The sequence below is a fragment of the Miniopterus natalensis genome, chromosome 17, assembly GCF_054644295.1.
Source record: "Miniopterus natalensis isolate mMinNat1 chromosome 17, mMinNat1.hap1, whole genome shotgun sequence".
Lineage (NCBI taxonomy): Eukaryota > Metazoa > Chordata > Mammalia > Chiroptera > Miniopteridae > Miniopterus > Miniopterus natalensis.
Window position 1 is genome coordinate 35,635,283 of NC_142097.1, and position 23,217 is coordinate 35,658,499.

The following is a 23,217-nucleotide window of genomic DNA, read 5'->3' on the forward strand; positions in this document are numbered from 1 at the left end:
TATTGATATTCTCAGGAAAAAGGAGGGACAGGGAAAAGGGAATAAATACAAAAGTTCCTGTTTCTGCTACTGGATGTTATAGGCAGGCTAACAGAAAAACAAAGGCCATTAAATCAAAGGTGTTCACAAAATGAAAGTTTACTCAGCTCTGAAGTAACTTCTATTAGAACACAATGGAATTATTCTCACATATGTATCCCACACATTAAGAAACACAATAATCACTTTATGAACAACAAAAAAACCAAAGGCATTAAAAGAATCAAAGCTCTAAGTCACAAGCCAAGAAAGCTGTTTTGTTTCAAGTTAAACCAGTGACTAACAGAGACTTTTCCCATCAATGTTATTTAGAGTAGCATAATTTAAAGTAGTTTGAGCCCTAGAGATCCTCTAGATCAATTCCTTTTTTTTTTTTTTTTTAAATATATCTTTATTGATTTCAGAGAGAGAAAAGGAGAGGGAGAGAGAGAGATAGAAACATCAATGGTAAGTCATTGATCGAGCCCACAACCCAGGCATGTGCCCTGATGGGGAATCGAACCCCGATCGCCTGGATCCTAGGTTGATGCTCAAAGGCTGAGCCACGCCCAGCTGGGCCAATTCCCTCATTTTTATTAGAAAAGTTGTTACACGCTTAGCCCTAAAGCCAGCGTGTAGCAGAGAAGGGTTAGATCTTGGGTCTCCAAGCTAATATTCCTCTCATGCCATCATTCTGTGAAAAGACAGACTAGGAAAACAAGCACAAATCAAGTTGACTTTGGCAACATCATCTGTGTATACTTAATAAATTCAAGCAGAAGCTACAACACAATGCATTCCAGAGTACCTAAAAAGCAAAATCTACAAACATACTAGTAATTCATTGTATCTGGAAATCTTCATTAACAACTCCAGGAGTGCGAAATTCCTCAAAAGTAGAGGAGAATCCCTGCAACCAAGACAACCCAAAATTCAAATAACTTCTTTAGTGTCATTAAACTGAGTATCTAGTTTATTTTTACCCAACCCTGATGTGGACTTCAGAAAGCTACCTTGACAAATAAAAAATAGGTTAGAATAAATTAAAGCAGAAATAAAAACATGAAAATAAAACAAGAACTGAGAGAACAAAATGAAGTCACAAATGAGGCTTTAAAAAAAAAAATAGTACAACAATAAGACCTACAAGCTTGGTTCTAAACTTCTAAAAGCCAACAGGAAAATAGAAACTTTGTGAACAACACAAATCATAGCAACCAAGTAATAAAAACAGGCTTAAAAGCTTAGGGAAAAATACAATTACTCTTGGTTGCATATCTTTCTCCCTGAGAGCCTTATAAAGAAGGCATTGTATATAATATATATGTAATATATAAAACACATTTCAGTAGTCACAGTGAAACATTTTATGGGATTATTTTTATACTAACCACCAAGGTAAGTCTATTGTAACAATTCAATAAGAAAAAAAATTTTTAGGGAGGAGAGGTCTACATTAATGTCCAGGTACCCAGAATACTGCCAATCTAAGAGCACATTTAAGAAAATAGCTGGGGGAAAAAAATTTCTTAATAGCAAGTACTTACAAGTTTATAAGCACAAGGACCAAGAAAATAAAAACCGAATTCAGGAATTCGTTAACAAAATAACAGAACAAAACTCTTAGGAGGAATATAAAGATAAACTAAAGTTTAGAAGAGAGCACATGCAGAAGCACACACTCAAGAAGTTGTATTACATACATATGAGATATATAAATGCTTTTGTTTCTACTTCTACAATTAATAATTAAACATTAGCCGTGTCTGGGTGGCTCTGTTGGTTGGGGCATCGCCCCATACACCAAAAGGCTGCTGGTTTGATTCATTAAACTTTAAGGTATTTACTGAAAAACAGTTTTCTTGTTAGTCCCTTGATCAAGGAGATGTTTAAATTCCTGCTCCTTCCAGTAATCTTCTAAACAATGATATAGGTCAAACCCAATATAGTGCAGAATTTTCAAACTAGTAATGGCATGTCCCAAGACAGAAAGATGCATAAAACATTTTAGGAAGATTTTCCAAAAAGTACTGAAATAAAAAGGCATGACAGTTTTAAACTAAACATAAAGTAAGTTAACCAAAACTATTAATCAAGAAAAAGAAAAGAACTTTTCTAATGTGCCTTGTCTAGTGATACAGAATTTACTATTTGTAAAGTATAATACAATGATAAACAATTTGCCAAAAACTCAACATATGAAAATCAATCATCCTGCTACTGCTAGCGTGTGCACTTAGAACTTACATTTTTCCTCTTAGAGTTAGAAAAGAAAGAACACAAATGAGTTCTTAATGAAAGCTTGTAATTTTCACAGAACCATCCACTTATAATTTAAGCAACATCATTTCAAAACAATTCAACAGTCTCCTGTACTAAATATTTTCATCATGGCTGCCTAGACAAAATCTAGTGACTTTATCTCTGGCAGAAGTACTTCAGCAAAGGAGTGAAATATCAAACAGACAGGCTACTGAAAAGCAAAACAAGTTGAAACTCACCAGCTTCATCAAGTTAATGGAGAGTTTACCTATTCTAGGACTCAAGAATTCTAAATGTGGTTAGGAGACTTGGAAGGGACTACTAAATCACAAAGAAAAGGCTTCTCTCAGTATCCAAAGAATTTCCCTCTCTTTCTTTTTTAATTAAAGCAATACCTCTGCTCTCACTGTCTGGCCAATCGCTGAAAAATCTTTAAAATACTCCAAAGGTCAACAAACACCAGCCTACTGCCCTGGCTGGGTAGCTCAGTTGGTTAGAGCGTTCTCCCAATATACTAAGGTTGCAGGTTGGATTCCCAGTCAAGACACATACAACAATCAACCAATGAATACATAAGTGGAACAACAAATCAATCTCTATATATAATTTTTTTTAATTAAAAACAAACAAAAAACCTGGCTAAATACTTGCATTAGGAGTCAATTTGGTGACTTTGTTCAACAAGATCTTTGAAGTACTGGTGCTTTTAATTTGAATTCAGCTATATAAAAATGTACAAAAGTGTATTTACTTCACAGTGCCTTTAGTGTCCCAATTTTTCTTACTTTAATATAATCTGATGAAAGGAAATTCAACTTTTTAAACAATTACTTAGTTGACTTAATTGTAAGAGGATTCAACTGATTCCTAAAATTATCTGTGGGCTGTCCTTACACTTCACACCCTTTCAGTCAACAAACCATCATGTGAGAAGAAGGCCCTGGGAACTACGTAGTTAGTGAATGGACTCAAAGGTCTTTTCAAATCACTAGATTTATCCCATGGAGTAAGAAAAGTCCTCTCTTAGTTATTTTGATTTCACTGGATTAGAACAGTTACCCACATTACCAAAACTTAAACTTCTTCAATACAACGTATCCTGAAAACAGTACACTTCTAGATTCTAGATTTTTTTCTCAAATACACAAAACAAGCACATGAAACTTGAAACGCTTCAACTACAGTATCTGTTATATGAAACTACTCTAAAACATAACATATTCAACCTTAAGATTTTTAGAAGCAATGGTTTATGCAGCGGTCAGTAGGCATAATGCCACAAATATTCACAAGCCGATATAAACTACTAACCCATTTAAGAAAAAATAACTATGTTACAGCAGTAGCAAACCTCCAAAATATATTTGCTTTATTTAGATATGAATAAAGAAATGAACTCTTGAGTACAGTAAGCTAACAAATGGTAATGGAACTACATCTACAAGGAAGAAATTCAGCAAAATTATCCAGACTTTTCCCCTCAAAATAGAAATATAAACCAAACTTCAAATTCAGACAGTTATCCATGTGGATCATATAAATAGAGAAAAAAGGAAATTTTATGCTTAAAAGCACAGCTGTCTCAATTAAATCTCCAGTAAAAATCTTAGTGACCTTTTTAGTATAGGCAAGGAAAAACCAATTATTCCAACATAACCACCTACTTCAGCCTTCTCTAGTAATCCAACCTTTACAAAATCCCTACCTAAAGAGGAAATGAAAGAGCATCTACTATCAACTCTCCTGCCCCTTCTTTTTCAAATAATCATGCTTCCGTCTCTCATAAGTCTAACACTTATAAGCAGATAAAATGTAGACTGATTGCCCTGGCCAGGTGGCTGAGTTGCTTGGAGTGTCGTCCCATACACCAAAAGATTGCCAGTGTGATTCCCGGTCAGGGCACATACCTAGGTTGCGGGTTCAATCCCTGACTGGGGCTCGTATGAGAGGCAACCGATTATGTTTCTCTAGCACATCAATGTTTCTCTCTCTCTCTCTTCCTCTCTCTAAAAGTCAATAAAAACATATTCTCGGGTGAAGATAAAAAAAAATGTAGAAGACTGATTTATCTTTAAGGAGACATATTCATACTGCACTTCCATGTTTATCCGTAAGGAGCCAAATGCAGAATTGGGAGGAAAGAACATGAGTCTCTGACTCCACCACACCGAGTGCCAACCGAAGCTTATGCAGAATTTTCCTCAAACCAACAGATTTGGAAAAACCAGTGAGAATTTATGCCAAATAAGCCCAGCCAGCGTGGCTCAGCAGTTGAGCATCAACCTAGGATCCAGGAGAACATGGTTCGATTCCCGGTCAGGGCACATGCCCAAGTTGCAGACTCCATCCCCAGCAGGGGCATGCAGGAAGGCAACCAATCAGTGACTCTCTCATCATTGATGTTTCTAGCTCTCTCTCTCCCTTCCTCCCTCTGAAATCAATAAAGACATATTTTAAAAAAGAATTTAATGCAAATAAGTTAATACATTTAACTTAGCTGAGAGAAAATAAAGTCCAAATCTGATAAAGATGGGCTCTTTTAGGCTCAGAATCAAGTTGTGAAAAAGTGGATTGTGTTTAGAGGTAACCTATAAATTACTCAGAGGCATTTTCTGATTATTAGTCCTTTAAAAGGTAAGGAAATCTCAAGAGTTAAAAGTGAAGACTAGGTACATTCTCAGCTGAAAGCTCAATTAAACCAACTATAAACTCTAAAGTTATGTAGGTCAACTAAATTTTTGTCCCCCACTTACTAGAAACAATAAACTCTGAAGTCAAGTCATAGAAACTTACAAAAATATCTTAGATACAGTTTCAAAAAAAAAATCTATTCACTCACAGTATGGGTATAGTTTTACAAATAGGATGTCTTCTATTTTTCCTTAATAAATTAGATTTTAAAAAGAAATTAGCTGCTATTAGCCTACAGAAACACAATACTATTACCAGAAATATCTCCCATTTCTTCACTAACAAGTATAGGCACCCACCTACCTAAAATTAGGAAAAAGACAAGTGGAACCTAGGTGCCTATATACAAAAAATCCCATTCTCCCCATGACGGGAATTTTTCTCCCTTGTCCCATTTCTCAAGAATGACATTATAAATGGGTTCTACTCACAGGGGTACATGGCGCTGCTCAGGATCAGCTCTCGTCAGTTCTTCTTCTTCAATATCAGACTCTCCTCCTGAGCTACTGTCAGTGACATCTGAATCAAATGCTTGTTCACTGCACCTCAAGTTGGCTATACCACTAGCTGTAAATCTCTCCAATTCTTCTGAAATCGAATCGCTTTTCAGGAAGTTGCTAAGTCCCTCTGAAGTGGTGGTCTCACTGGCAGCTTTTCTCAATGCAGCTTCAGCCTTTCGAGTCAGCATCAACTGGCTTCGGGGCCTCAAGGATTCCAAATTTGGCAGTTTGCTCCAAGTTTTCTCTAAAAATCCACCCAGCTGATGCTGTATATGCCTCTCCACCTGCTTGGCTTGTACAACCTGTAAGCGCTTCTGTAACCTGCGGGCACGGTTCTCAATATCAACCTGCCGCCGCAGTAAAGCTGTTATCCTTGTGTCAGAATCTAAAGCACTGGAAAGAATGGAAGACAGGGGAGACTTTTTACCCTCTAACTTGACACACCCCAAGTTAGAACTGGAGTCTGTGCCAGGTAATAACCTACTGCTTCCTTGAAGTGCTGGCTGTTCCATGGAATTTGCAGAAGATTTGTTTGCAGTGCTATTATTGCTAAATGTAGTTGTGTGTTCTACATCAAGGCTTCTATGTGGAAGAGTGCAATTGGTCATACCCCCCTTCAAGTCCCCAGATTCAGATGCCACCATTTCACCCCCCTGAGAAGATGAAGTGAGAGTTCGTTTTCCCCCATTGAGGGGACTGGAATTGTCATGATCAGAATGTGTTGAACTTTTAGTCAATTTCTTAGCCAACCCATTTACAGGTGCTTGTGGCAGAGCCGTCTGACCACTCGTATTCATGGTTCTAAGATTTTCTAAGGAAAACTCCAAAACTGGCTGTCTCCCCAACAGCTCAGCTCGGAGTTCATAGGACTGAGATAAGAAAGGGTGAGATTTAAGGACTGTCTGCTTGCTGAAGACACCTTGCAATTTCAATGACTCCTTTGAGGAAACAGGTGTTACATCGGAGCAGAGATAAGACGCCACCAGTGGTTGCAGCTTTCCCAAGTCTTCCTTAGGGTTATTTCGGAAGTCTAGACTGGGATCCTCTGCAGCAATGGCTTTTCTTTTGGTTCCGTTGGCAGCAATAAGGATGTTGGCGTTGCCGTTGTTTTCGGCACTGCCAGGGGACAAAGTGGAGGATGGGGGAGCCAGTTTGAACCGGATATGGTGTGCTTCAGCTGCTGCGTCAGTGAGAGCGGGCGCCATCGCAGCCATTCAGCACAGAGAGACAGGAAGTCCAGCCTCTCCCGGTGCCGAGGCCAGCTCCACGGCCCTTTACTGCCTCCCCAGAGAACAGACTAAAAAGAAAAAGAAGAGAAGGAAGTTAGAAATACAAGCACATTAGAAAACAACACACATATTTAATACAAATACTACTTGAGGCTGTAATCCAAACTCTGCCTCCAGTAATTCATTCTGGAGACTTGAATATCCTTCATTAGGGGAAGTGTATTGTGTGTGTGTGTGTATATGTATGTATGTGTACGCGGGCACGCAAACCTGCTCTCCTCCGTACAAGAAAAAGAATTCCACCCTTCTTTTTTGTCACTTGTTACCACAGATTGAAAGTAACTAAAAGAGAAGTCCCATACTGAGAGAATCACAGATTGTTAAAGTTAAGTCACCTGTATTTAAAAGAAAAATCTCTTTAAACTTCTTAAAATTAGTGGACTTAAAGCAAATGAAGGTACAGCTACATTGTATGATTTTGTCAAGGTGATCTTGACTTATTCTAACCTTAAAATAAACAGAAAAATAAAAACAAGAAAAAACCCCTTTCTCAAGAAAAAAACCCTTTCTCCAACAAGAGATGCACTGCAAAGATAAACTAAACTATTTCTATTCATAATATTACTGAGTTTCTGGACAAATGGTGCTATATAAACGCAAAGTGCTATTGTTACTTTTACAAACACTGAAAATAGTGTACAGAAGGATGAGGGCTGGGAACAAATAAAATGTTTATGTTAACTTTATTTCTTGAGTAAAAATACTTTGGAAATAATAAATAAGCAAACTAAACACCTAGCAATCAAACAGAAAAGAATTAGTAAGGAACTCCCCATCCCTACCAAAAAGTTTGTATGCCAAATGTCATAGGTCTGTGTATATTTCTGGCCAAAGAATCCAATGTTCAGCAGCTTCTCACTTCTCTGCAAGATAGCTCATACTACAAGCTTAGCTGTATCACACCTGTAATCAACTTACTTTCACTGTCCTCAGTACAGCCCACCTCTCAAATTAATTGTCCAAGTTGTCTCTTCCCCTTACCCCAAAACTTCCTGAAAGAATAGTATAAATAGCTGCCTCTGCACTCTTCTCTAATCTGGCTCCTACTGCTCTGGGAAAAGTCACCAGTAATCTCATTATCAAATCCCAATGGTCAAGTCTCAGTCCCCAATAGGGTAGTGCTGACCAACTGACCAATTCATTCTTGAAGTTGTCCTTTCCTGATGTCCTTGATACCAAGGCTCCTTCTTCAGTCCTCTATGTAAAGAACTACACTAGCAATTCTTAAAAGAGTGGACTATAGACTTCTTGGGAGCTCAAAGACCATTTCACGGGCCCACAAGATCAAAGCTATTTTCTCACAGTAATACTAAAAATTATTTGCCTTTTTTTTTTTTTTACTGTGTTGACATTTGCAACAAGGGTACAAAAAACAAGGCTGAACACCAGTGCACCAGAAAGGTTGCAGGTTCAATTCCCACTCAGAGCACATACCTACATTGTGGATTCGATCTCCCATCGGGCATATATGGAGGCAACATATTGATGTATCTCCCTCACATCAAGGTCTGTCTCTCTCCCTTCCCCCCTCTCTAAAATCAATATATGGGGTATGCTTCCCAATGTATACACACTTTAACAGCTGATAGCTCAATTTTTAAAATGAAATGTATTTTAATAAACACTGCCATTACAATTATTCAAAGTGTGTATACATTTTTGGGGGAAACCCTATATATATTCAAAAACAAGACTGAGCAAAACTGATGGTACCTTAACACAAATCAAAGCAGAGGCCCCAAAGTACAGAAACAGTCACGGGTCATTGTATTATTTATTCATTTAGTTTTTTAAAAGTCAGTCCCATACCCTGGCCTGTTTGGCTCGGCTGGAACATTGTCCCATGCACCAAAAGGTTGCTGGTTCAATTCCCAGTCTGGTAGTACACAGAAAGGTAACCAATTGATGTTTCTCTCTCTCCTCTCTCTCTCCCCCCCTTCTTTCCCTGCTCTCTAAAAATCAACAAACATGTCCTCGGTTGAGGATTAAAAAAAAAAAAGCCAGTTCCATTTAACAATGTAATGTCCTTGATGACATTATGAAAATCATAAATTTTTATTAAACCTCTACACTTTACATTTTTTGTTTTGTTTTTTTATCAATATGTTTTTATTGATTTCAGACAAAGAGGAAGGGAGAGAAAGATAGACACATCAATGATGACAGTCATCGATCAGCCACCTCTCAAACGCCCCCTAATGGGGATCAAGCCTGCAACCCGGGCATGTGCCCTGACCAAGACACGACCTCCTAGTCCACAGATCAACCACTGAGCCATGCCAGCTAGGCACACAGTTCTTTACTTTTTTTTTTTAATATTCTGTGTGAAGAAAGGGTACACTTGATGAAACTACTACTTGTCAAGTTTGGGTGCAATGTCAAAGAATATCCACACTTATCTGAAAAGACTATTAAAATACTCCTCTCTTCCAACTATGTAGCTGCATAAGACCAGGTTTTCTTTATATACTACACATAAAGCATTTCCTGAAGTTTTAAGTTGTCTGAGAGCCTGGCCAGTGTTTTTGCTCAGTCATTAGAGCCTCGGCACATACGCCGAAGGGTCTCAGGTTTGATTCCCGGTCAAGCGGACAAACCTGGGTTGCAGGTTCGAGTCCTGACCCCGGTCAGGGTGGGAGGCAATAAACTACGGCTATTCAGACTTAAGTAGTTAGCAGACGTTTTCTTAAAAATGAACAAAGCAAACCTGTCACTTCATGAAAAACCACAGTCGTTTATTGCCAATTATAAAATCTGCATTTTCAAGCTAAAGTATTTTGAAAACTTGTATCCACCATCATGAACTTGAACATTTTCCCATCACTTAAAAAAGTAATTTCTGATTAAATATACTACTGCTATTAATGAATGTGAATTTTTGATACCATATAATGAAATGTGTCAACATTTGGAAGATCTTCAAAACTCAGTAAATGACCAATGCATGTGAGAAACTAATGCATAGGTAAAAAGCAAGCTCAAGACAGACCAACAGATTTTAATCTAACAAGCGATTTTCAACCCTTTTCATCTCATGGCACACATAAATTAGCACTAAAATTCTGCAGTACACCAAAAAAATATATGTTTTGCAGATCTGATTTTTTAAAAAGGGGCATAATTTTGATTCATTCACACTGAATGGCTATTGTTGTTGGCTGTCGTCATTTTTTTATTTGACAATCTAAGGGAAAAGAGGTCAGTGCCTCAACTAAATAGTCAGGTATTGCATGTTTTAAAAATTCTTGTAGCACACCAGTGTACCGTGGTACAGTGGGTGAAAAATCACTGACCTAAGAGAGTACAAAAAGTTCAAAGATACAGTTTTACATTTCATATCGCAACTAACCTTGATGAAACTACTACTTGTCAAGTTTGGGTGCAATGTCAAAGAATATCCACACTTATCTGAAAAGACTATTAAAATACTCCTCTTTTCCAACTATGTAGCTGCATAAGACCAGGTTTTCTTTATACACTACAATCAAAACATACAATAGAATGAACATAAAAGCAGCTATGGGAACCCAGTGTCTTCTATTAAGCCAGATACTAGAAAGATTGCAAAAATATAAAACAATATATCATCTATTGATAATACCCCATGCCCCATAAAAGTTCTTTGTGGTTGTCTCAACATGTTCTAAGAGTGAAAAGGGATCTTGAGACCAAAAACTTGTGAACCACTGAACTAAAGCGACCTCTTTTCTCCTTAAAAAACAAACAAGAGGACAACTTCCAATTTGGTCAAACTTTATCATCTTTAGATTAATGCCAACATAGGATGGTAGGCCCAGCATAGGATGGACTACGAAAATCATTCATATCAAAATACTTAAGAAATGACTGAGATAACATCCATACAAATACCAATACACTTACAGTTCAAATTTATCTATTGCTCTACGTAACTACAAGTGTCTCTCATTCTAATATTGTATTTTAATGAACTTCCTATGAAATAACTAGATATTCTGGAGCTTATGAGTTTTATCCTTATTGACTTTCTGGCATACGGCATTCTATGTAATACAAACTGTTGTATGTCCACTTTTTCTGCTTCTGATCTTAATGTTAATATTAATTCCTAATATAGTATATATGGCTGTGCTATAGATCAACAGACAGATGAATCAATGCAAAAATATGTTGAGTGAGTTTTGTAGTACACAAAGCATTTTCTGCCATAAACAAAAATCACTTATCAGATCTTTCCCATCAATCCAATCTACTCCTCTTTTGAATTGACAGCAATACATCACTGATACTAGCAAAGCAAAGAGGAACATTATCAGTGCCAGATGAATACACCACCACATGAGAAGAGTAGTTGTAGCCTACTACAAGAGAGCACTATATAGTTAGTCTCAGCAATGGCAGGAAACAGCCTCTCTCTGGGAGGCTCCATCGAAGCAAGGACACAGATGTTACACAGTTTACACAAAACTTACTCAGGAAAACCCAGGCTCACCCAGCACACATAAAAGGAGGTCATAATTAACATCACACCACAGAAGTACTTAAGCAGTAAATATTCCATCGTCATTTTAGAATCATTCAATTCTTTAAAGTTCACAACTTAAAATCTGCTGGCTCAAATCCCGTATCTTTCAAAATTTCTGACCCTGTGAAAGTACATCTGTGAACTAGACATTAATCACACATATCCCAAAGGCAAGAGTTTACTTTGTTTACACACTCTCTCCTTGGTCTCAATATCCCCATAGGATGCACTGCAAATAGTAGTTACTAAAACAGTCATCTGAGTAAGTAGGGAGGGCGAAAAGCAACCTCTTCAGAGAGAATTCCATTCCTAACTCCTATCTTTACCTTTCTACACCAAAACAACACTACTGTTAGGAAAAAAATCAAAATCTACAACTATCTCCCTTAGCTGACTTGAATTGCTGAGATTTAATATTACCCCCAAAGGCACTCACAGATAAGGGGAGCAGGTCCAGGGTCACATCATGGCTCCATCCTCATTTAAATTATTTAACTCTATTCTCTCCATTTCCTCATCTACGAAAGACAAGCCTATCTCACAAGGTGGTTGTGATGATTAAATGAAATATTTTCAATTACTTAGTCTAGTGCCTAGCACAAACACCCATTATTTGCACTATTATAATAATCTATAGACTAAAAGCAAATATAAAATTTCTATGAGACTTCTTAATGCACAGGAAAATATTAAGCAAGTATTTCTCTAAAAGGTCACTGTACTTGAAGACTTTTCACTTACGGGGAAAAAGCACACAAATGGACATGGCAAATCTAGTTAGCTAGCACTCAGTATTAGCTTTAATTGCCATAAATCATCACCTAAGCTTAGGAATTTTTAAAATAGTTTCACTGTATGTCTAGATTTACTTTTAATATTTCATGTTGTTGTTTATGATAAAAAGAAAACATACCAAATGCCCAACAATTTAAATTATGAAATATCCATACAATGGAATACTATGCACATAAACAATGCAGAGCTATATTTAATAACATGAAAAAGTTCCTACTTCACTTAACTTTTTAAAAAAGTATTACAAAACAAAACAGGTACTTATAACCTCATTTTGTTTAAAAAGTAGGTAGTAAGCCCAGCCGAGCGTGGCTCAGCAGTTGAGCGTCGACCTAGGATCCAGGTGATCGGGGTTCGATTCCCGGTCAGGGCACATGTCCAGGTTGCGGACTAGGCAGCCGATCAACGACTTTCTCATCACTGATGTTTCTATCTCTCTCTCTCCCTCTCCTTTCCTCTCTCTGAAATCAATAAAGATAAATAAATAAATAAATAAATAAATAAATAAATAAATAAATAAATAAATAGTAGGTAGTAAGATTCTTCTCTTTTCTTTTCTGGATTATGTAACTGTCTCCACCATAAACATGTATTACTTATATAATAAAAGGGAAGGAAGCAAAAAGAAAATAATGCAATTTTTAAAGAGACAAAATATCTGAGTAAGGCAAAATGTCACAGTCGTTTTCTTAGAATTCAACATACTCAGCAAAGTGCTGATTAAAACAATTATTCCCATTCCACCTGAATCCCAAAAGCTTCACTCTCCAACAATTTAAAGCAGAGAAAGACTGTCAGACTTAAGCAGTTTTACAAAAATAGCACAACATCTTATAATAAATCACCTTTCTCCAAAGAATACAAAGCATTAAAAGCTATAAGCAACTTATTAATCCTCATAACAACCTGGGCAATAGTAGGTTTCAGGCTGGGATTATAATTACCAATTTACTGGTGGGGATAGACAATAAAGTTATACTGTACATTCAAAATAAGAAACCTAAAATGTCCCAATTTTTAGTTCATCTAATAAACCACAATCTGACAAATGCAGATGAAGCTAATGTACTTGCTGTCACTGACATAAATTAAGATTCTCCAGTAAGCTTAGAGAGACAAAAGAAAGAGCGGACGTGCTATAAAAGGTTGGGCTAGGTAATTAATGGTTTCCCTACCAGTTCCAAGGAAGCATTTTGGGGACTGGAAAATGTCAAACGGGTTTAGCAGGCAAACACATTTGGGAAAAACTTCCCTAATGGAGATCCATAATGTACTTCATCATACTGAATATGCAAATGTTTGCCTTTACCAAACTTATTTAACACTTTTTCCCCATTACACCTATTAATATCTTGCAGAACACTGTTCTGAGGGATACAAGTTGGAATAAAGCTCAAATATGTGACTTCTAGGGTCCCTTCCTGTGTTATGATTCTATTTCTAAACTGCAATATAGGTTCAAGGACAAACTTCACCTAACACAAGTAGCACTTCAGAAGTAAAAACATATCCTAGGGCAGAGTTTCTCAACCTTAGCACTATTGACATCTTGTGCTGAATAACTTTCTGTTGCAGGGGGAGAGAGGTCTCTCTTGTGCACTGCAGGACATTTAGCAGGATCTCTGGCCTCCACCCACTAGATGCCAGTAACACCCTTCTACAAATTATGACAACCAAAAATGCCTCCAGACATGTCAAATGTCCCATGGGGGCAAAAATCACACCTCCCAACTGAAAAGTACTGCCTAGAAATATAGACTCTATATCTATCTTTATATACAAATAGATATAAAGATATATTCTTTCCAGATAGCAAAACACCTGGCTGCTTCAAATACTCCAAGTAAGAACTAACTCTATACCTACAAATGAAAACTGTGCCTTATTCCTCAGTTTCCAAGAAAGGACTCCCCAAAACATAAGAATAAACTGGCAGCATCCACCTTGTAAAAATGTTGATAAACTGCAACAACAAAAAAAAACCAAGGGGAAGGGTTTGGCCATTTGGCTGGCCAATCACCACACTTCCACTGAAAACAAGCAAAAATCAGATGGGGAAGAAAAGTTTGCCCATAAAGTGTATTCTACTAACCTCTTTCCCCATTACCTCATTAGTCTGCACAAAGTAAAGAAAGAGGAGGAAGGATGGTTAGGGAAGTGTCCGTGAAGTTGTCAAATGTCAGCTGAAATTTTAAAATTAGCTAATACTTCATTATGTAAAGGCTAGGGCAAGAGAATGGTAACATGGCATTCCTGTGAGAGGAAATGGCATGGGAAAAGGCAAGGCTGTGGGAAAACATAGGACATCCTGGAGATTAAAAGAAATCATCAATTTGCTTGAAATATAAAGTAAGTTAATAGAGGAAACAGTACAGAAAAAGGTGGAAAGGAAGTCTGAAGCCAGATCATTAATGGAAAAGCTTAAATAGCCAGCCTTTACTCAGACTTAAAGGCAGCAGAATGTCATTAAACGTTTTTCAAATGGGGAGTGACACATCAGAACTGTGCTTTACAGAGACCGGCTGGTTAGGATGGATTAAAAGAAAATGAAAAGGCAAAGAATAATGCAATGAAGAAGCTACTGCAATAATCCAGACAGGATGCAGCAAGTGGTCACCACAGTAGTACGGTCAAAGTCTCCTCCAAGCTTAAATCCAGAAATCGGAGGGGGCTAAAGTTTGCAGGAGGGCCAAATAAGTGACACAAACATTAATGTAAAGGTCCTGAAGGACAAAAGAAAAGGCTCTCTTTTCCTTCATAACTGTCTTCTTTATGATGAAATACTTTCATTTACTGCTCATAAAGCTGTTCAGGTGTGGTATATCCTCTCTATTCTTAATCCATTCCATACCTTTTTATCACCTCACTTCTTTATTCTAAAATAGCTTCTAGTGCTCTTTTCAGGAGTCAAAACTCTCCAAGATGAAACTTAGTATCAGATCAAGTGCATCAGGTAGCATGGACCTAGAACTCTCCCCAAATTCCAAACTCCACAATCTCTGTGTAGGTTGCTGCTTCAACCTGAAGGCCCTTCTACCATTTAGGCCCAAAACTTAATCCTTCAATACATAACTTCTCCACAGAAACTTTTCCATACTGTTCAGATTCACAATGCTTTCTTCCTGCTTGAATTGTACAATGCACTTTAGTCACCATCACTAGATTCAAATTATTTGCATGATCCCTATTGTCACTTTATTAATTCTACTTCCAAAACATGCAGTGTTCTTTAACATCTTTTTATTGAATGCTCACTAACTTTATCTAGAACTTGGTACACTTTAAGCACTGTAAGCACTTACTGATTGAATACGCAAAAAACACTTGGTTGCCCTGGCAAGTGTTGCTCAGTGGTTACAGTGTCTGCCTGAGGACTGAACTTGGGTTAGATTCCCAGTCAAGGGCACCTATCTGGAATACAGGTTGGATTCCCAGCCCCAGTCCTGTGGGAGGCAACCAACTGATGTTTCTTCCCCCCTCCCTTGCCATTCTTTCTAAAAATCAACGGAAAAAATATACTTGGGTGAGGATTAACAAAAAAACACACGAAACAATAACAACACTTGGGGAAGTAGACCTTCAAATTTTAATACGATTTTGCTAAGCAGAGAAAGATGAGGAAACTCTAACCGAGAAACTATCAATCAAACTAACGGGAAAGGATTTGGGAGATGATCCACGCGGTACATGTACAGCTTCTCAAGGAGAGAGAGAGAAGGAAAGCAGCTATGTATGTAGTGATTTGTGATAAAGTACTGAAAGCTACATTATGGGACACACTGGAAAGTATTTCTTTTACATGGGGGGGAAAAAGTAGATATGTAATACAATAGGAAGTGAAAGGCATAATTTTTATTATGAAACGAAGAAATAATGTAGACCTCACCACCGCAATCCCTAACACTTTCCTACACCAACAGGGCTTAACTGAGAAAGTTTTATAATTACTAAGAGAATCATAGCTCTGACTGGAGGTTATTATTATGACTTCTGCTCACTAACATTAACTGACCTTTCACTATGTCAGTCACTGTGCTAAGTTAAGCGTTTTACACATGCTCTCATTTACCTTCACAATAACATTGTAAGGCAGTACTCTTATTCATATTATAGATGAGGAAACTTGACGTTCAGAAGTGATGTGCCCAAGATCACACAATCCCTAAGATGCAAAAGCAGGATTCCAATTCAAATCCCTAATTCTAAAGTCCACAATTTTTAAACCATTATATTAAGTAATTTAATGCTAGGTTTAAATCAAAAGGACCTTAACTGCTAGACACTAGATTTCAAATTTTAGTTTTTAGAGGAAAGTTGATGAGGGAATACCAATTGATTATCTCCAACAAACATTTTATTAAAATACCTATAACATTAAAAGCACCACACTAAGTGTCTACACAATGATGACAAAGACCAGTACAGACAGACACTACTATGTGATCAGGGAATCCTGGGGGCCATATTAGGGGACTCTCACACAGGTTGAGAGTGGGTAGAGTCATAGAAGGCTTCCCAGAAGAAACAACATCTAAGTTGAAACCTAAAGAATATGTAATATGTAGGGTACAGCATGATCCACACTGCTTCAACTATTCCATATACAAAACCCATTCCATGCCCCCAACACCAAATCCTAAACCAATTCCTGCCCCCTCGACATTTCCTATGTGAATGAATCCTAATCCCAATCACTGATGTACTGTCTATCATAGACACCTCATTGAAAACATATCCTAATGCCGGACACAAATAGTAGAAAGGCTGCAGAAGTTCATGGCCTAATGTGAACGCACTAAGAATAAGTTTCATTAATGCAAAGATGAGATGATAGAAAACAGGTGCAAAGGAAAACCCAGATGATAAAACATTGTGTTTTGCCTGAAGAGGTCAAGGAAGGCTTCCAGAAAGAGATATTCTGACTGAATTCTGAAGGCTGACTAGGGAGAGTTCAAAATAGGTAGAATGGGTATGACACACACATTCACTCCACCCTTAATGTCGCTGCCTTAATTCAGAACCTAATTACGTACTACAGTAATCCAGGCAGTAATAATCTCTCAACTGTTCTTTCTTCCTGTCTCAGCAAGCCTTCTATCTAGCATCTACCACCAAAATGATTATAAAAACAGGAGGAAGAGAGGGAAGGAGGGAGGGAATAGAAAATAAATCTGACCATGCTTACTCCTGCTTAAAATCTTTCAGTGACCCTAATGTCCCCGCTCCAAGCTTCCTGAATTGTATTCATAGTTCCAGGCTCTTCCATGCCCTTGCACCTCTGCTCATGCTACTCTTTCTTCTCCAACATCACATGCTCTTTCAAGTATTCCCCATTCATTCCAAGCTGAGTTAGGGGTCCTTCTCCCTTTAGGGTCTTACCTGCACCCCCATAACACCCTCCCTGGGCAACAGCTCATAATGTAATATAAATTCCCAATTTTGTCTTTCTCCTCCTTCCCTAGACTGTGTATTTCCTTTTATTTTTCTCCCCCACATGTAGCACTGTGCCTGGCAGACAGTGGACCAATACATTTTAGTTAACCTGAGCATTCTATGTTGAATGCAGCAGCTGGAGATCCATTATGAAGTTAAAGGGGCTGCCTGATCAAAAAGTGATAATGAGCTAACAAGAAGCTGGCACCAACTGAATCTAGGACAGACTTCATCTACCTCAAGTTCCAGTCATTTATATTACCAAGCACCTGCACTAAGACTGGCAAATTGTTTAACTGTAACTTTTAAACTATAAATTTGGTTACATAAGTCTTTTGAAGGCAAAATCTATCAAAAGTTTAAATGCAATTACCCAAAATTTTACCCAGTAACTGCACTTCTAGGAACCTATCCAAGAGAAATATTCTCATAGATATGTAAAGATGTATGCACAATTCTTTCACTGAAGAACTGTAATACAAAAAACCCTAAACTTAAAAAAAGACACACTGGAAAATTATGCAGCTATTTAAAAAGAAAACTATATATGTTTTGATGTGAAAAACCTGATATATAACTAAATGAGGGAAAAAAGACCAAGCCACATTAGTATGATCCCGTTTGTGTTTAAAAATATATAAAGCCTGGCCGGGCATGGCTCAGCGGTTGAGCATCGACCTAGGATCCAGGCAATTGGGGTTCGATTCCCAGTCAGGGCACATGGCTGGGTTGTGGGCTTGATCCCCAGTTGGGGGCGTGCAGGAGGCAGCCGATCAGTGACTCTCATCATTGATGTTTCTATCTCTTTCCCTCTCCTTTCTTCTCTCTGAGATCAATAAAGATATATTTAAAAATAAATAAATAAATAAATAAAAAATAAAAATATATAAACAGAAAAAAATTTTTGAAGGATACCTATCAAAACATTTATTGGTTTACCCTATTTCTATTCTACCACTGAATACAAATTTCCTACCAGTTTAGCTCACAAAAAGGAAAAAAATGTACTTTTTAATCTCATCTCTCTCTAACAAACTCTTAACAATACAAGTGTTTGAACAATCCTAAAATCAGAGACTTCTTGAAGGGTCCAAGCAATTCAAAAGCAAAAAGGTTATTCTTAGCGGGCATCCTAGACCAAATTCCAGGGATCTTACTGAAGCCTACCTTACCCCTTTAGAGTACTGAATTAATGATAAATAAAAATTCATTTTTCCAATGCCAGGGAAATGTTAAATATTAATACTAACATCCTTCTTTCATACCCTTGAGAGGTCAAAGGAAAAACTAGGAAGTAGGCAGTAAACCAGTAACTGCAAAAACAGCTGTCCAATTTTTTTTTTTTTATATGTGCTTAAAGTCTTCAAAATCCTAAGTTCTCCATGGTAATGTTTGAACAGTTTAATGAAACTTTCCCGACAGCTCAACTTATCAAACTAGTATTTCTACAAAGCCTCTACACTAGCAAACATCAGAAATTAAACTAATTAGCTTTTCGCCTCTATCCCTTCACACCCTCCAGTGGAAGTGCTAATAAGCAGTCACAAAGGCCAAATAACAAGTAGTAAAAGCAAGCCTGGATATACATTTTTAGCAATTTTTGGTTTAACGTTCTAACAAAATTGTTACTCATATTTTTTTATTCCCCAATGCTTCCCCTCCAACTGAGGTTTACCAGATATGATCTTATTATTTTATTTTCAAACTGTTTTTATTGGTTTCAGAGAGCGTGAGGGAGAGGGAGAGAGACAGAAACATCAATGATGAGAGAGAGTCATTGATGGGCTACCTTCTGTACGCTTCCCCACTGGGGACCAAGCCTGCAACCTGGGCATGTGCCCTGACTGGGAATGGAACTGCAATCTCCTGGATCACAGGTTGATGCTCCACCACTGAGCCATGCCGGCAGGGCAAGCTGATCTTTTTTAAAAAAGAAATTAAAAGATGAGGGGCTTCCATTATGTTTGATGCCACTCAAGCAACTTTTTCCAAACAAGGGCAGAATCTGCTGTACTTAAAATTCAGAGTGAGATCTCATTTGGGATTCCTGGTTCAAGTAACAAGAACCAGAGTTTTTGATAACATTTAGATAAAACTGCACTGAATTTACCTCTATCTTACATTTCCTGATTCTCAAAAGCTTGGGGAAGAAACTAATTCTTAAAAAATTAGGACTGGGTAAAATTTTAAGTTTATAGTCAACGTTAAAATATACAGCACCCTCTCCGGCATGGCTCAGTGGTTAGAGTGCCTGCTCTCATACTGAGGGGTCGCAGGTTCAATTCTGGTCAAGGGCATGTACCTCAGTTGTGGGTTCAATCCCTGCCCCAGGTCAAGGGAGTGTGAGAGGAAGCAACAAGCCAATGTCCCCCCACCACCACCACCTCACCCTCCATGGAAAAAATATCCTCAGATGAGGATTAACAACGTACATACATACATACATACATATATATATATAAGTTCCTTAGTAGGTTACGGCAGTCAAACGTTAAAATTTTATGGAGCTAGCTTAAAGTCTTGGAAAAGCAAGGCTTGCAGCCAGTAATATTTATTAAGCAACTATTATCTGCCAGACTCACTACTCAAAGGAAAGACAAAAATTTAAAAGGTCTCCACCTTGAGGGCCTCCTGGCATAAAAGTTTAAAACCTTCATATACAAATCTTTAAGTTTTTCTTTCAGACTACCCAAGTTTGTTTGTTTTTCATTCATAAATATGAACTGTGCTTTAAACTTTGAAGTCAGTTTCCTCATACCCTGCATTTTATTTTAGCTTTACCTTTATTCCAGCAAAGACAAGAAAAAGCATAACAAATAAAGAAAAAAATGTCAATTTCAGTTCTGTCTGGAGTCCAGGCTTTTTGGTAAATTATACCTTGCTGGCTTATTTTCTCCTATACATTTTACCCTACATCTTAAAAGACAGGCACATGGCATAATGTAAAAACAAATATAACTGAATAATTAAGCGACCCTCCCAACTGGTCTTTTCCTGTATGACCCATAATTCTCCCCACAATCTGCAAGTGACACCCAAAGACACCACTTACATCTTACCTCATCTTGTGACCTTCAAATGCTGGAGACCTCTAGTATAGTGGGGCATTTGTCTTTTCCAATTAATACTGTCTTTCCTAACCATTACTGTGGTTCACTAAGTTTTGATCTTACATTTTAGAGAATGAGAAGTACTGATGAAAGAGTCTTATTTTTGTGTTATGAATTACTACACTCTGGCAAGAACATTTTTACAAAACTTTTAATATGCCCAGAGGCTAACATGCAGTTTATTAGGATAGAAACTATAATTTAAACATACATCTTCAGAACCAACATGAAGACTGGAAAACCAGTCTTAATATATATTTCCAAGAAATAAAGTCCTATTTTAGGTAAAGGACATGGTCCGAATACTCTGCACTAAGACTGTAGGCAAGCCAGGTGTTTGCGACCATTTTTACTTGGGACACCTGCACTGTACTTCATAAAGTGATCAAGCAAAAGGGAACACTAATATAAAAAAGAGGCTTCCTGAGACCTAAGACAGTCTAACTAATCAAAGCAGAAACTCACTTAAAAGAGAAAGAGGGCAAAGAAAAGATGCTTTAAACCTGTAGATAAACCACTAAATGATGAAATTTGCTCTGGGGCAATCAACTGAAGACCTCACACTATTCCCCCCTTTCCAAATTCAAGGGAATGGAGAGATCTTTGAGGGAGGGGAGGAATCAATTTTTTAAAATCTCGCTCTCTTCTCCAGGAAGTCAAATAAATTTGTCTTAATGGCCTCACCAAGAAGAAAAAAATAACCCCACCAAGCCGGCTATAAGAGGAATAGGCATTACTCTTTAAAAGCAAGACTTTCAATGACTATTGTTTAGAAAATACAACATTAGTATTATGTTTTACAACATTTAAAAATTGTGTTTCTAATATAACAAGGTAACTAAGCTTTATTCACAAAAGTTCCTAACTAGAATCACTCAAATACTAAAATACTTTCTCAAACCAACATCATCAACCACATGACCCTATGTTTACAGGTCACATGAGTCAGGTTGTATCAACAGAACAAATCTAAAACTTGTTTTCACTTTAAAATACAATTAAAATCTGTGGTCAACCCAATAAAATTCAAAGGATATAGGTTACAGTGTAACAAATGAGGTGGAAGAGTATTGGCAGTGTTTAAAGAAGAAAAAAATGGAGCACTAGAATTATTTTCCTTTCTTCTCACCTTGATAAAAGTTCAAAAGTGAACTAAGGCTTACTCATTTTCCAGCGTCCAAAATTTTCTTCAACAGGACAATGATAAGTCACTTAACAATCAAAGAATGCTCTATTCACAAATCCATCTGCAGATTTAGCCATAGAAATAACGTGTGTAGGCAAGAAAAAAAGGAAATCAGACAAAAAGTTTAACACCTGACTTTGGTAAAGCACAAAAGTCAAAATACTAATGTTCTGAATGAGCTTTCAGAGAAGATGCAGGAACACTTCTAAATACTTCAATAGATTCACATAGGCAAAGGGACCAAAAATCCCACCCGACCTCAAGGTTTCATCAATATTTAATTGATCATTCTTTTAACTGTCTGTACAAACACAAATCAAAAATACTTATCTTATATATACTTCAATGAGGTAGTTATCAGAGACCAACCATAACACAGATGTTTAAGAATCTTTGTCACATCTAATGTTTCTCTTCAACTAGTGCACACTTGAGAAATAAAGTTAACCATCTCCAAACATGAGATCACTAACAAATACATCAAACATGCTAAAAATTCAAAGGAACTGCATACTTTGTTGGAGAAACCTAGTGAAAATTGAAATCAGAATTCCATGACCAAAATCAGAAATGTAAATCAGTTATCCCACATTTATAGTACATTTTTTAAATTCCTCAAGGGATGAGCATTTTTACCTTGCCTTATTTTTAGAACTACACATCACACTGCACATATCACATGACATGATGTAACTGTTAGCAAGGAAAATGGCCCAAACCACTGAAAATATACATAGTAAGAGGACAATAATCAATGCATCCTTAAGAATCACTACATTTCATATTTACTTTTTAAAGAAGTTTCTTAAATCACAATATTTTTTTAAATTGCAAAAGTGGATAGTAACCTATGTAGAAAAACAGACATATACTTGATACTTTATAAAATAGGAATTTACCCAATTATTAGGAAAACTGATAAAGAAACAGATAACTGAACATTCATTTAAACTTTTAGGATTAAAAGCAAAAATTCTCCAGATCAAAAGTGCAACATAAATATAATAAATACCCTTAGGTAAAGTACAATTATTACTCAAAAGTATTTATTGTTAGGAGATAAGAAAAATAGTTTTAAACTGACAAACCTTCAGACAACTGAAAATTTCTAAATTGGTCAGACAGTATGTCAGAAAAGGAACCAAGTACAGCCTATAGAAGGGGGGAGGGGAAAACACACCCACTTAAGCCTTTGTAAATAGTGGTACTTTAAATGATCCCAAAAGTAGGAAAAAATAGAAACTATACTACTCTGAAATATGAAAAACATTCCGATGTACTAGTTTTCCATACTTGAAAGTGCTTTAGAACGAAGTTCAGTAACAATCTATAACTATATCATGATTATGCAAGGCAAAGATTATGTAATTTTATCGTTTTTTAGAAATGTTCTCCGACTCTAAAGCTAAAACAACTAAAACGTTTTGCT

General features: G+C 37.0%; 1 protein-coding gene across 4 annotated transcripts in view; it reads right to left on the reverse strand.

Annotated features, from left to right (window-relative positions):
- KANSL1 (KAT8 regulatory NSL complex subunit 1) overlaps positions 1–23,217 on the reverse strand; it is a 137,735-nt gene that overhangs the window by 90,531 nt on the left and 23,987 nt on the right. For all 4 annotated transcript variants that reach the window (XM_016204000.2, XM_087826273.1, XM_087826272.1 and 1 more), the window contains one exon: positions 5,403–6,768. In XM_016204000.2, coding sequence (XP_016059486.1) covers positions 5,403–6,685 — 1,283 coding nt within the window. In that variant the 5' untranslated portion in view covers positions 6,686–6,768. The remainder of the gene's footprint in view (positions 1–5,402; positions 6,769–23,217) is intronic.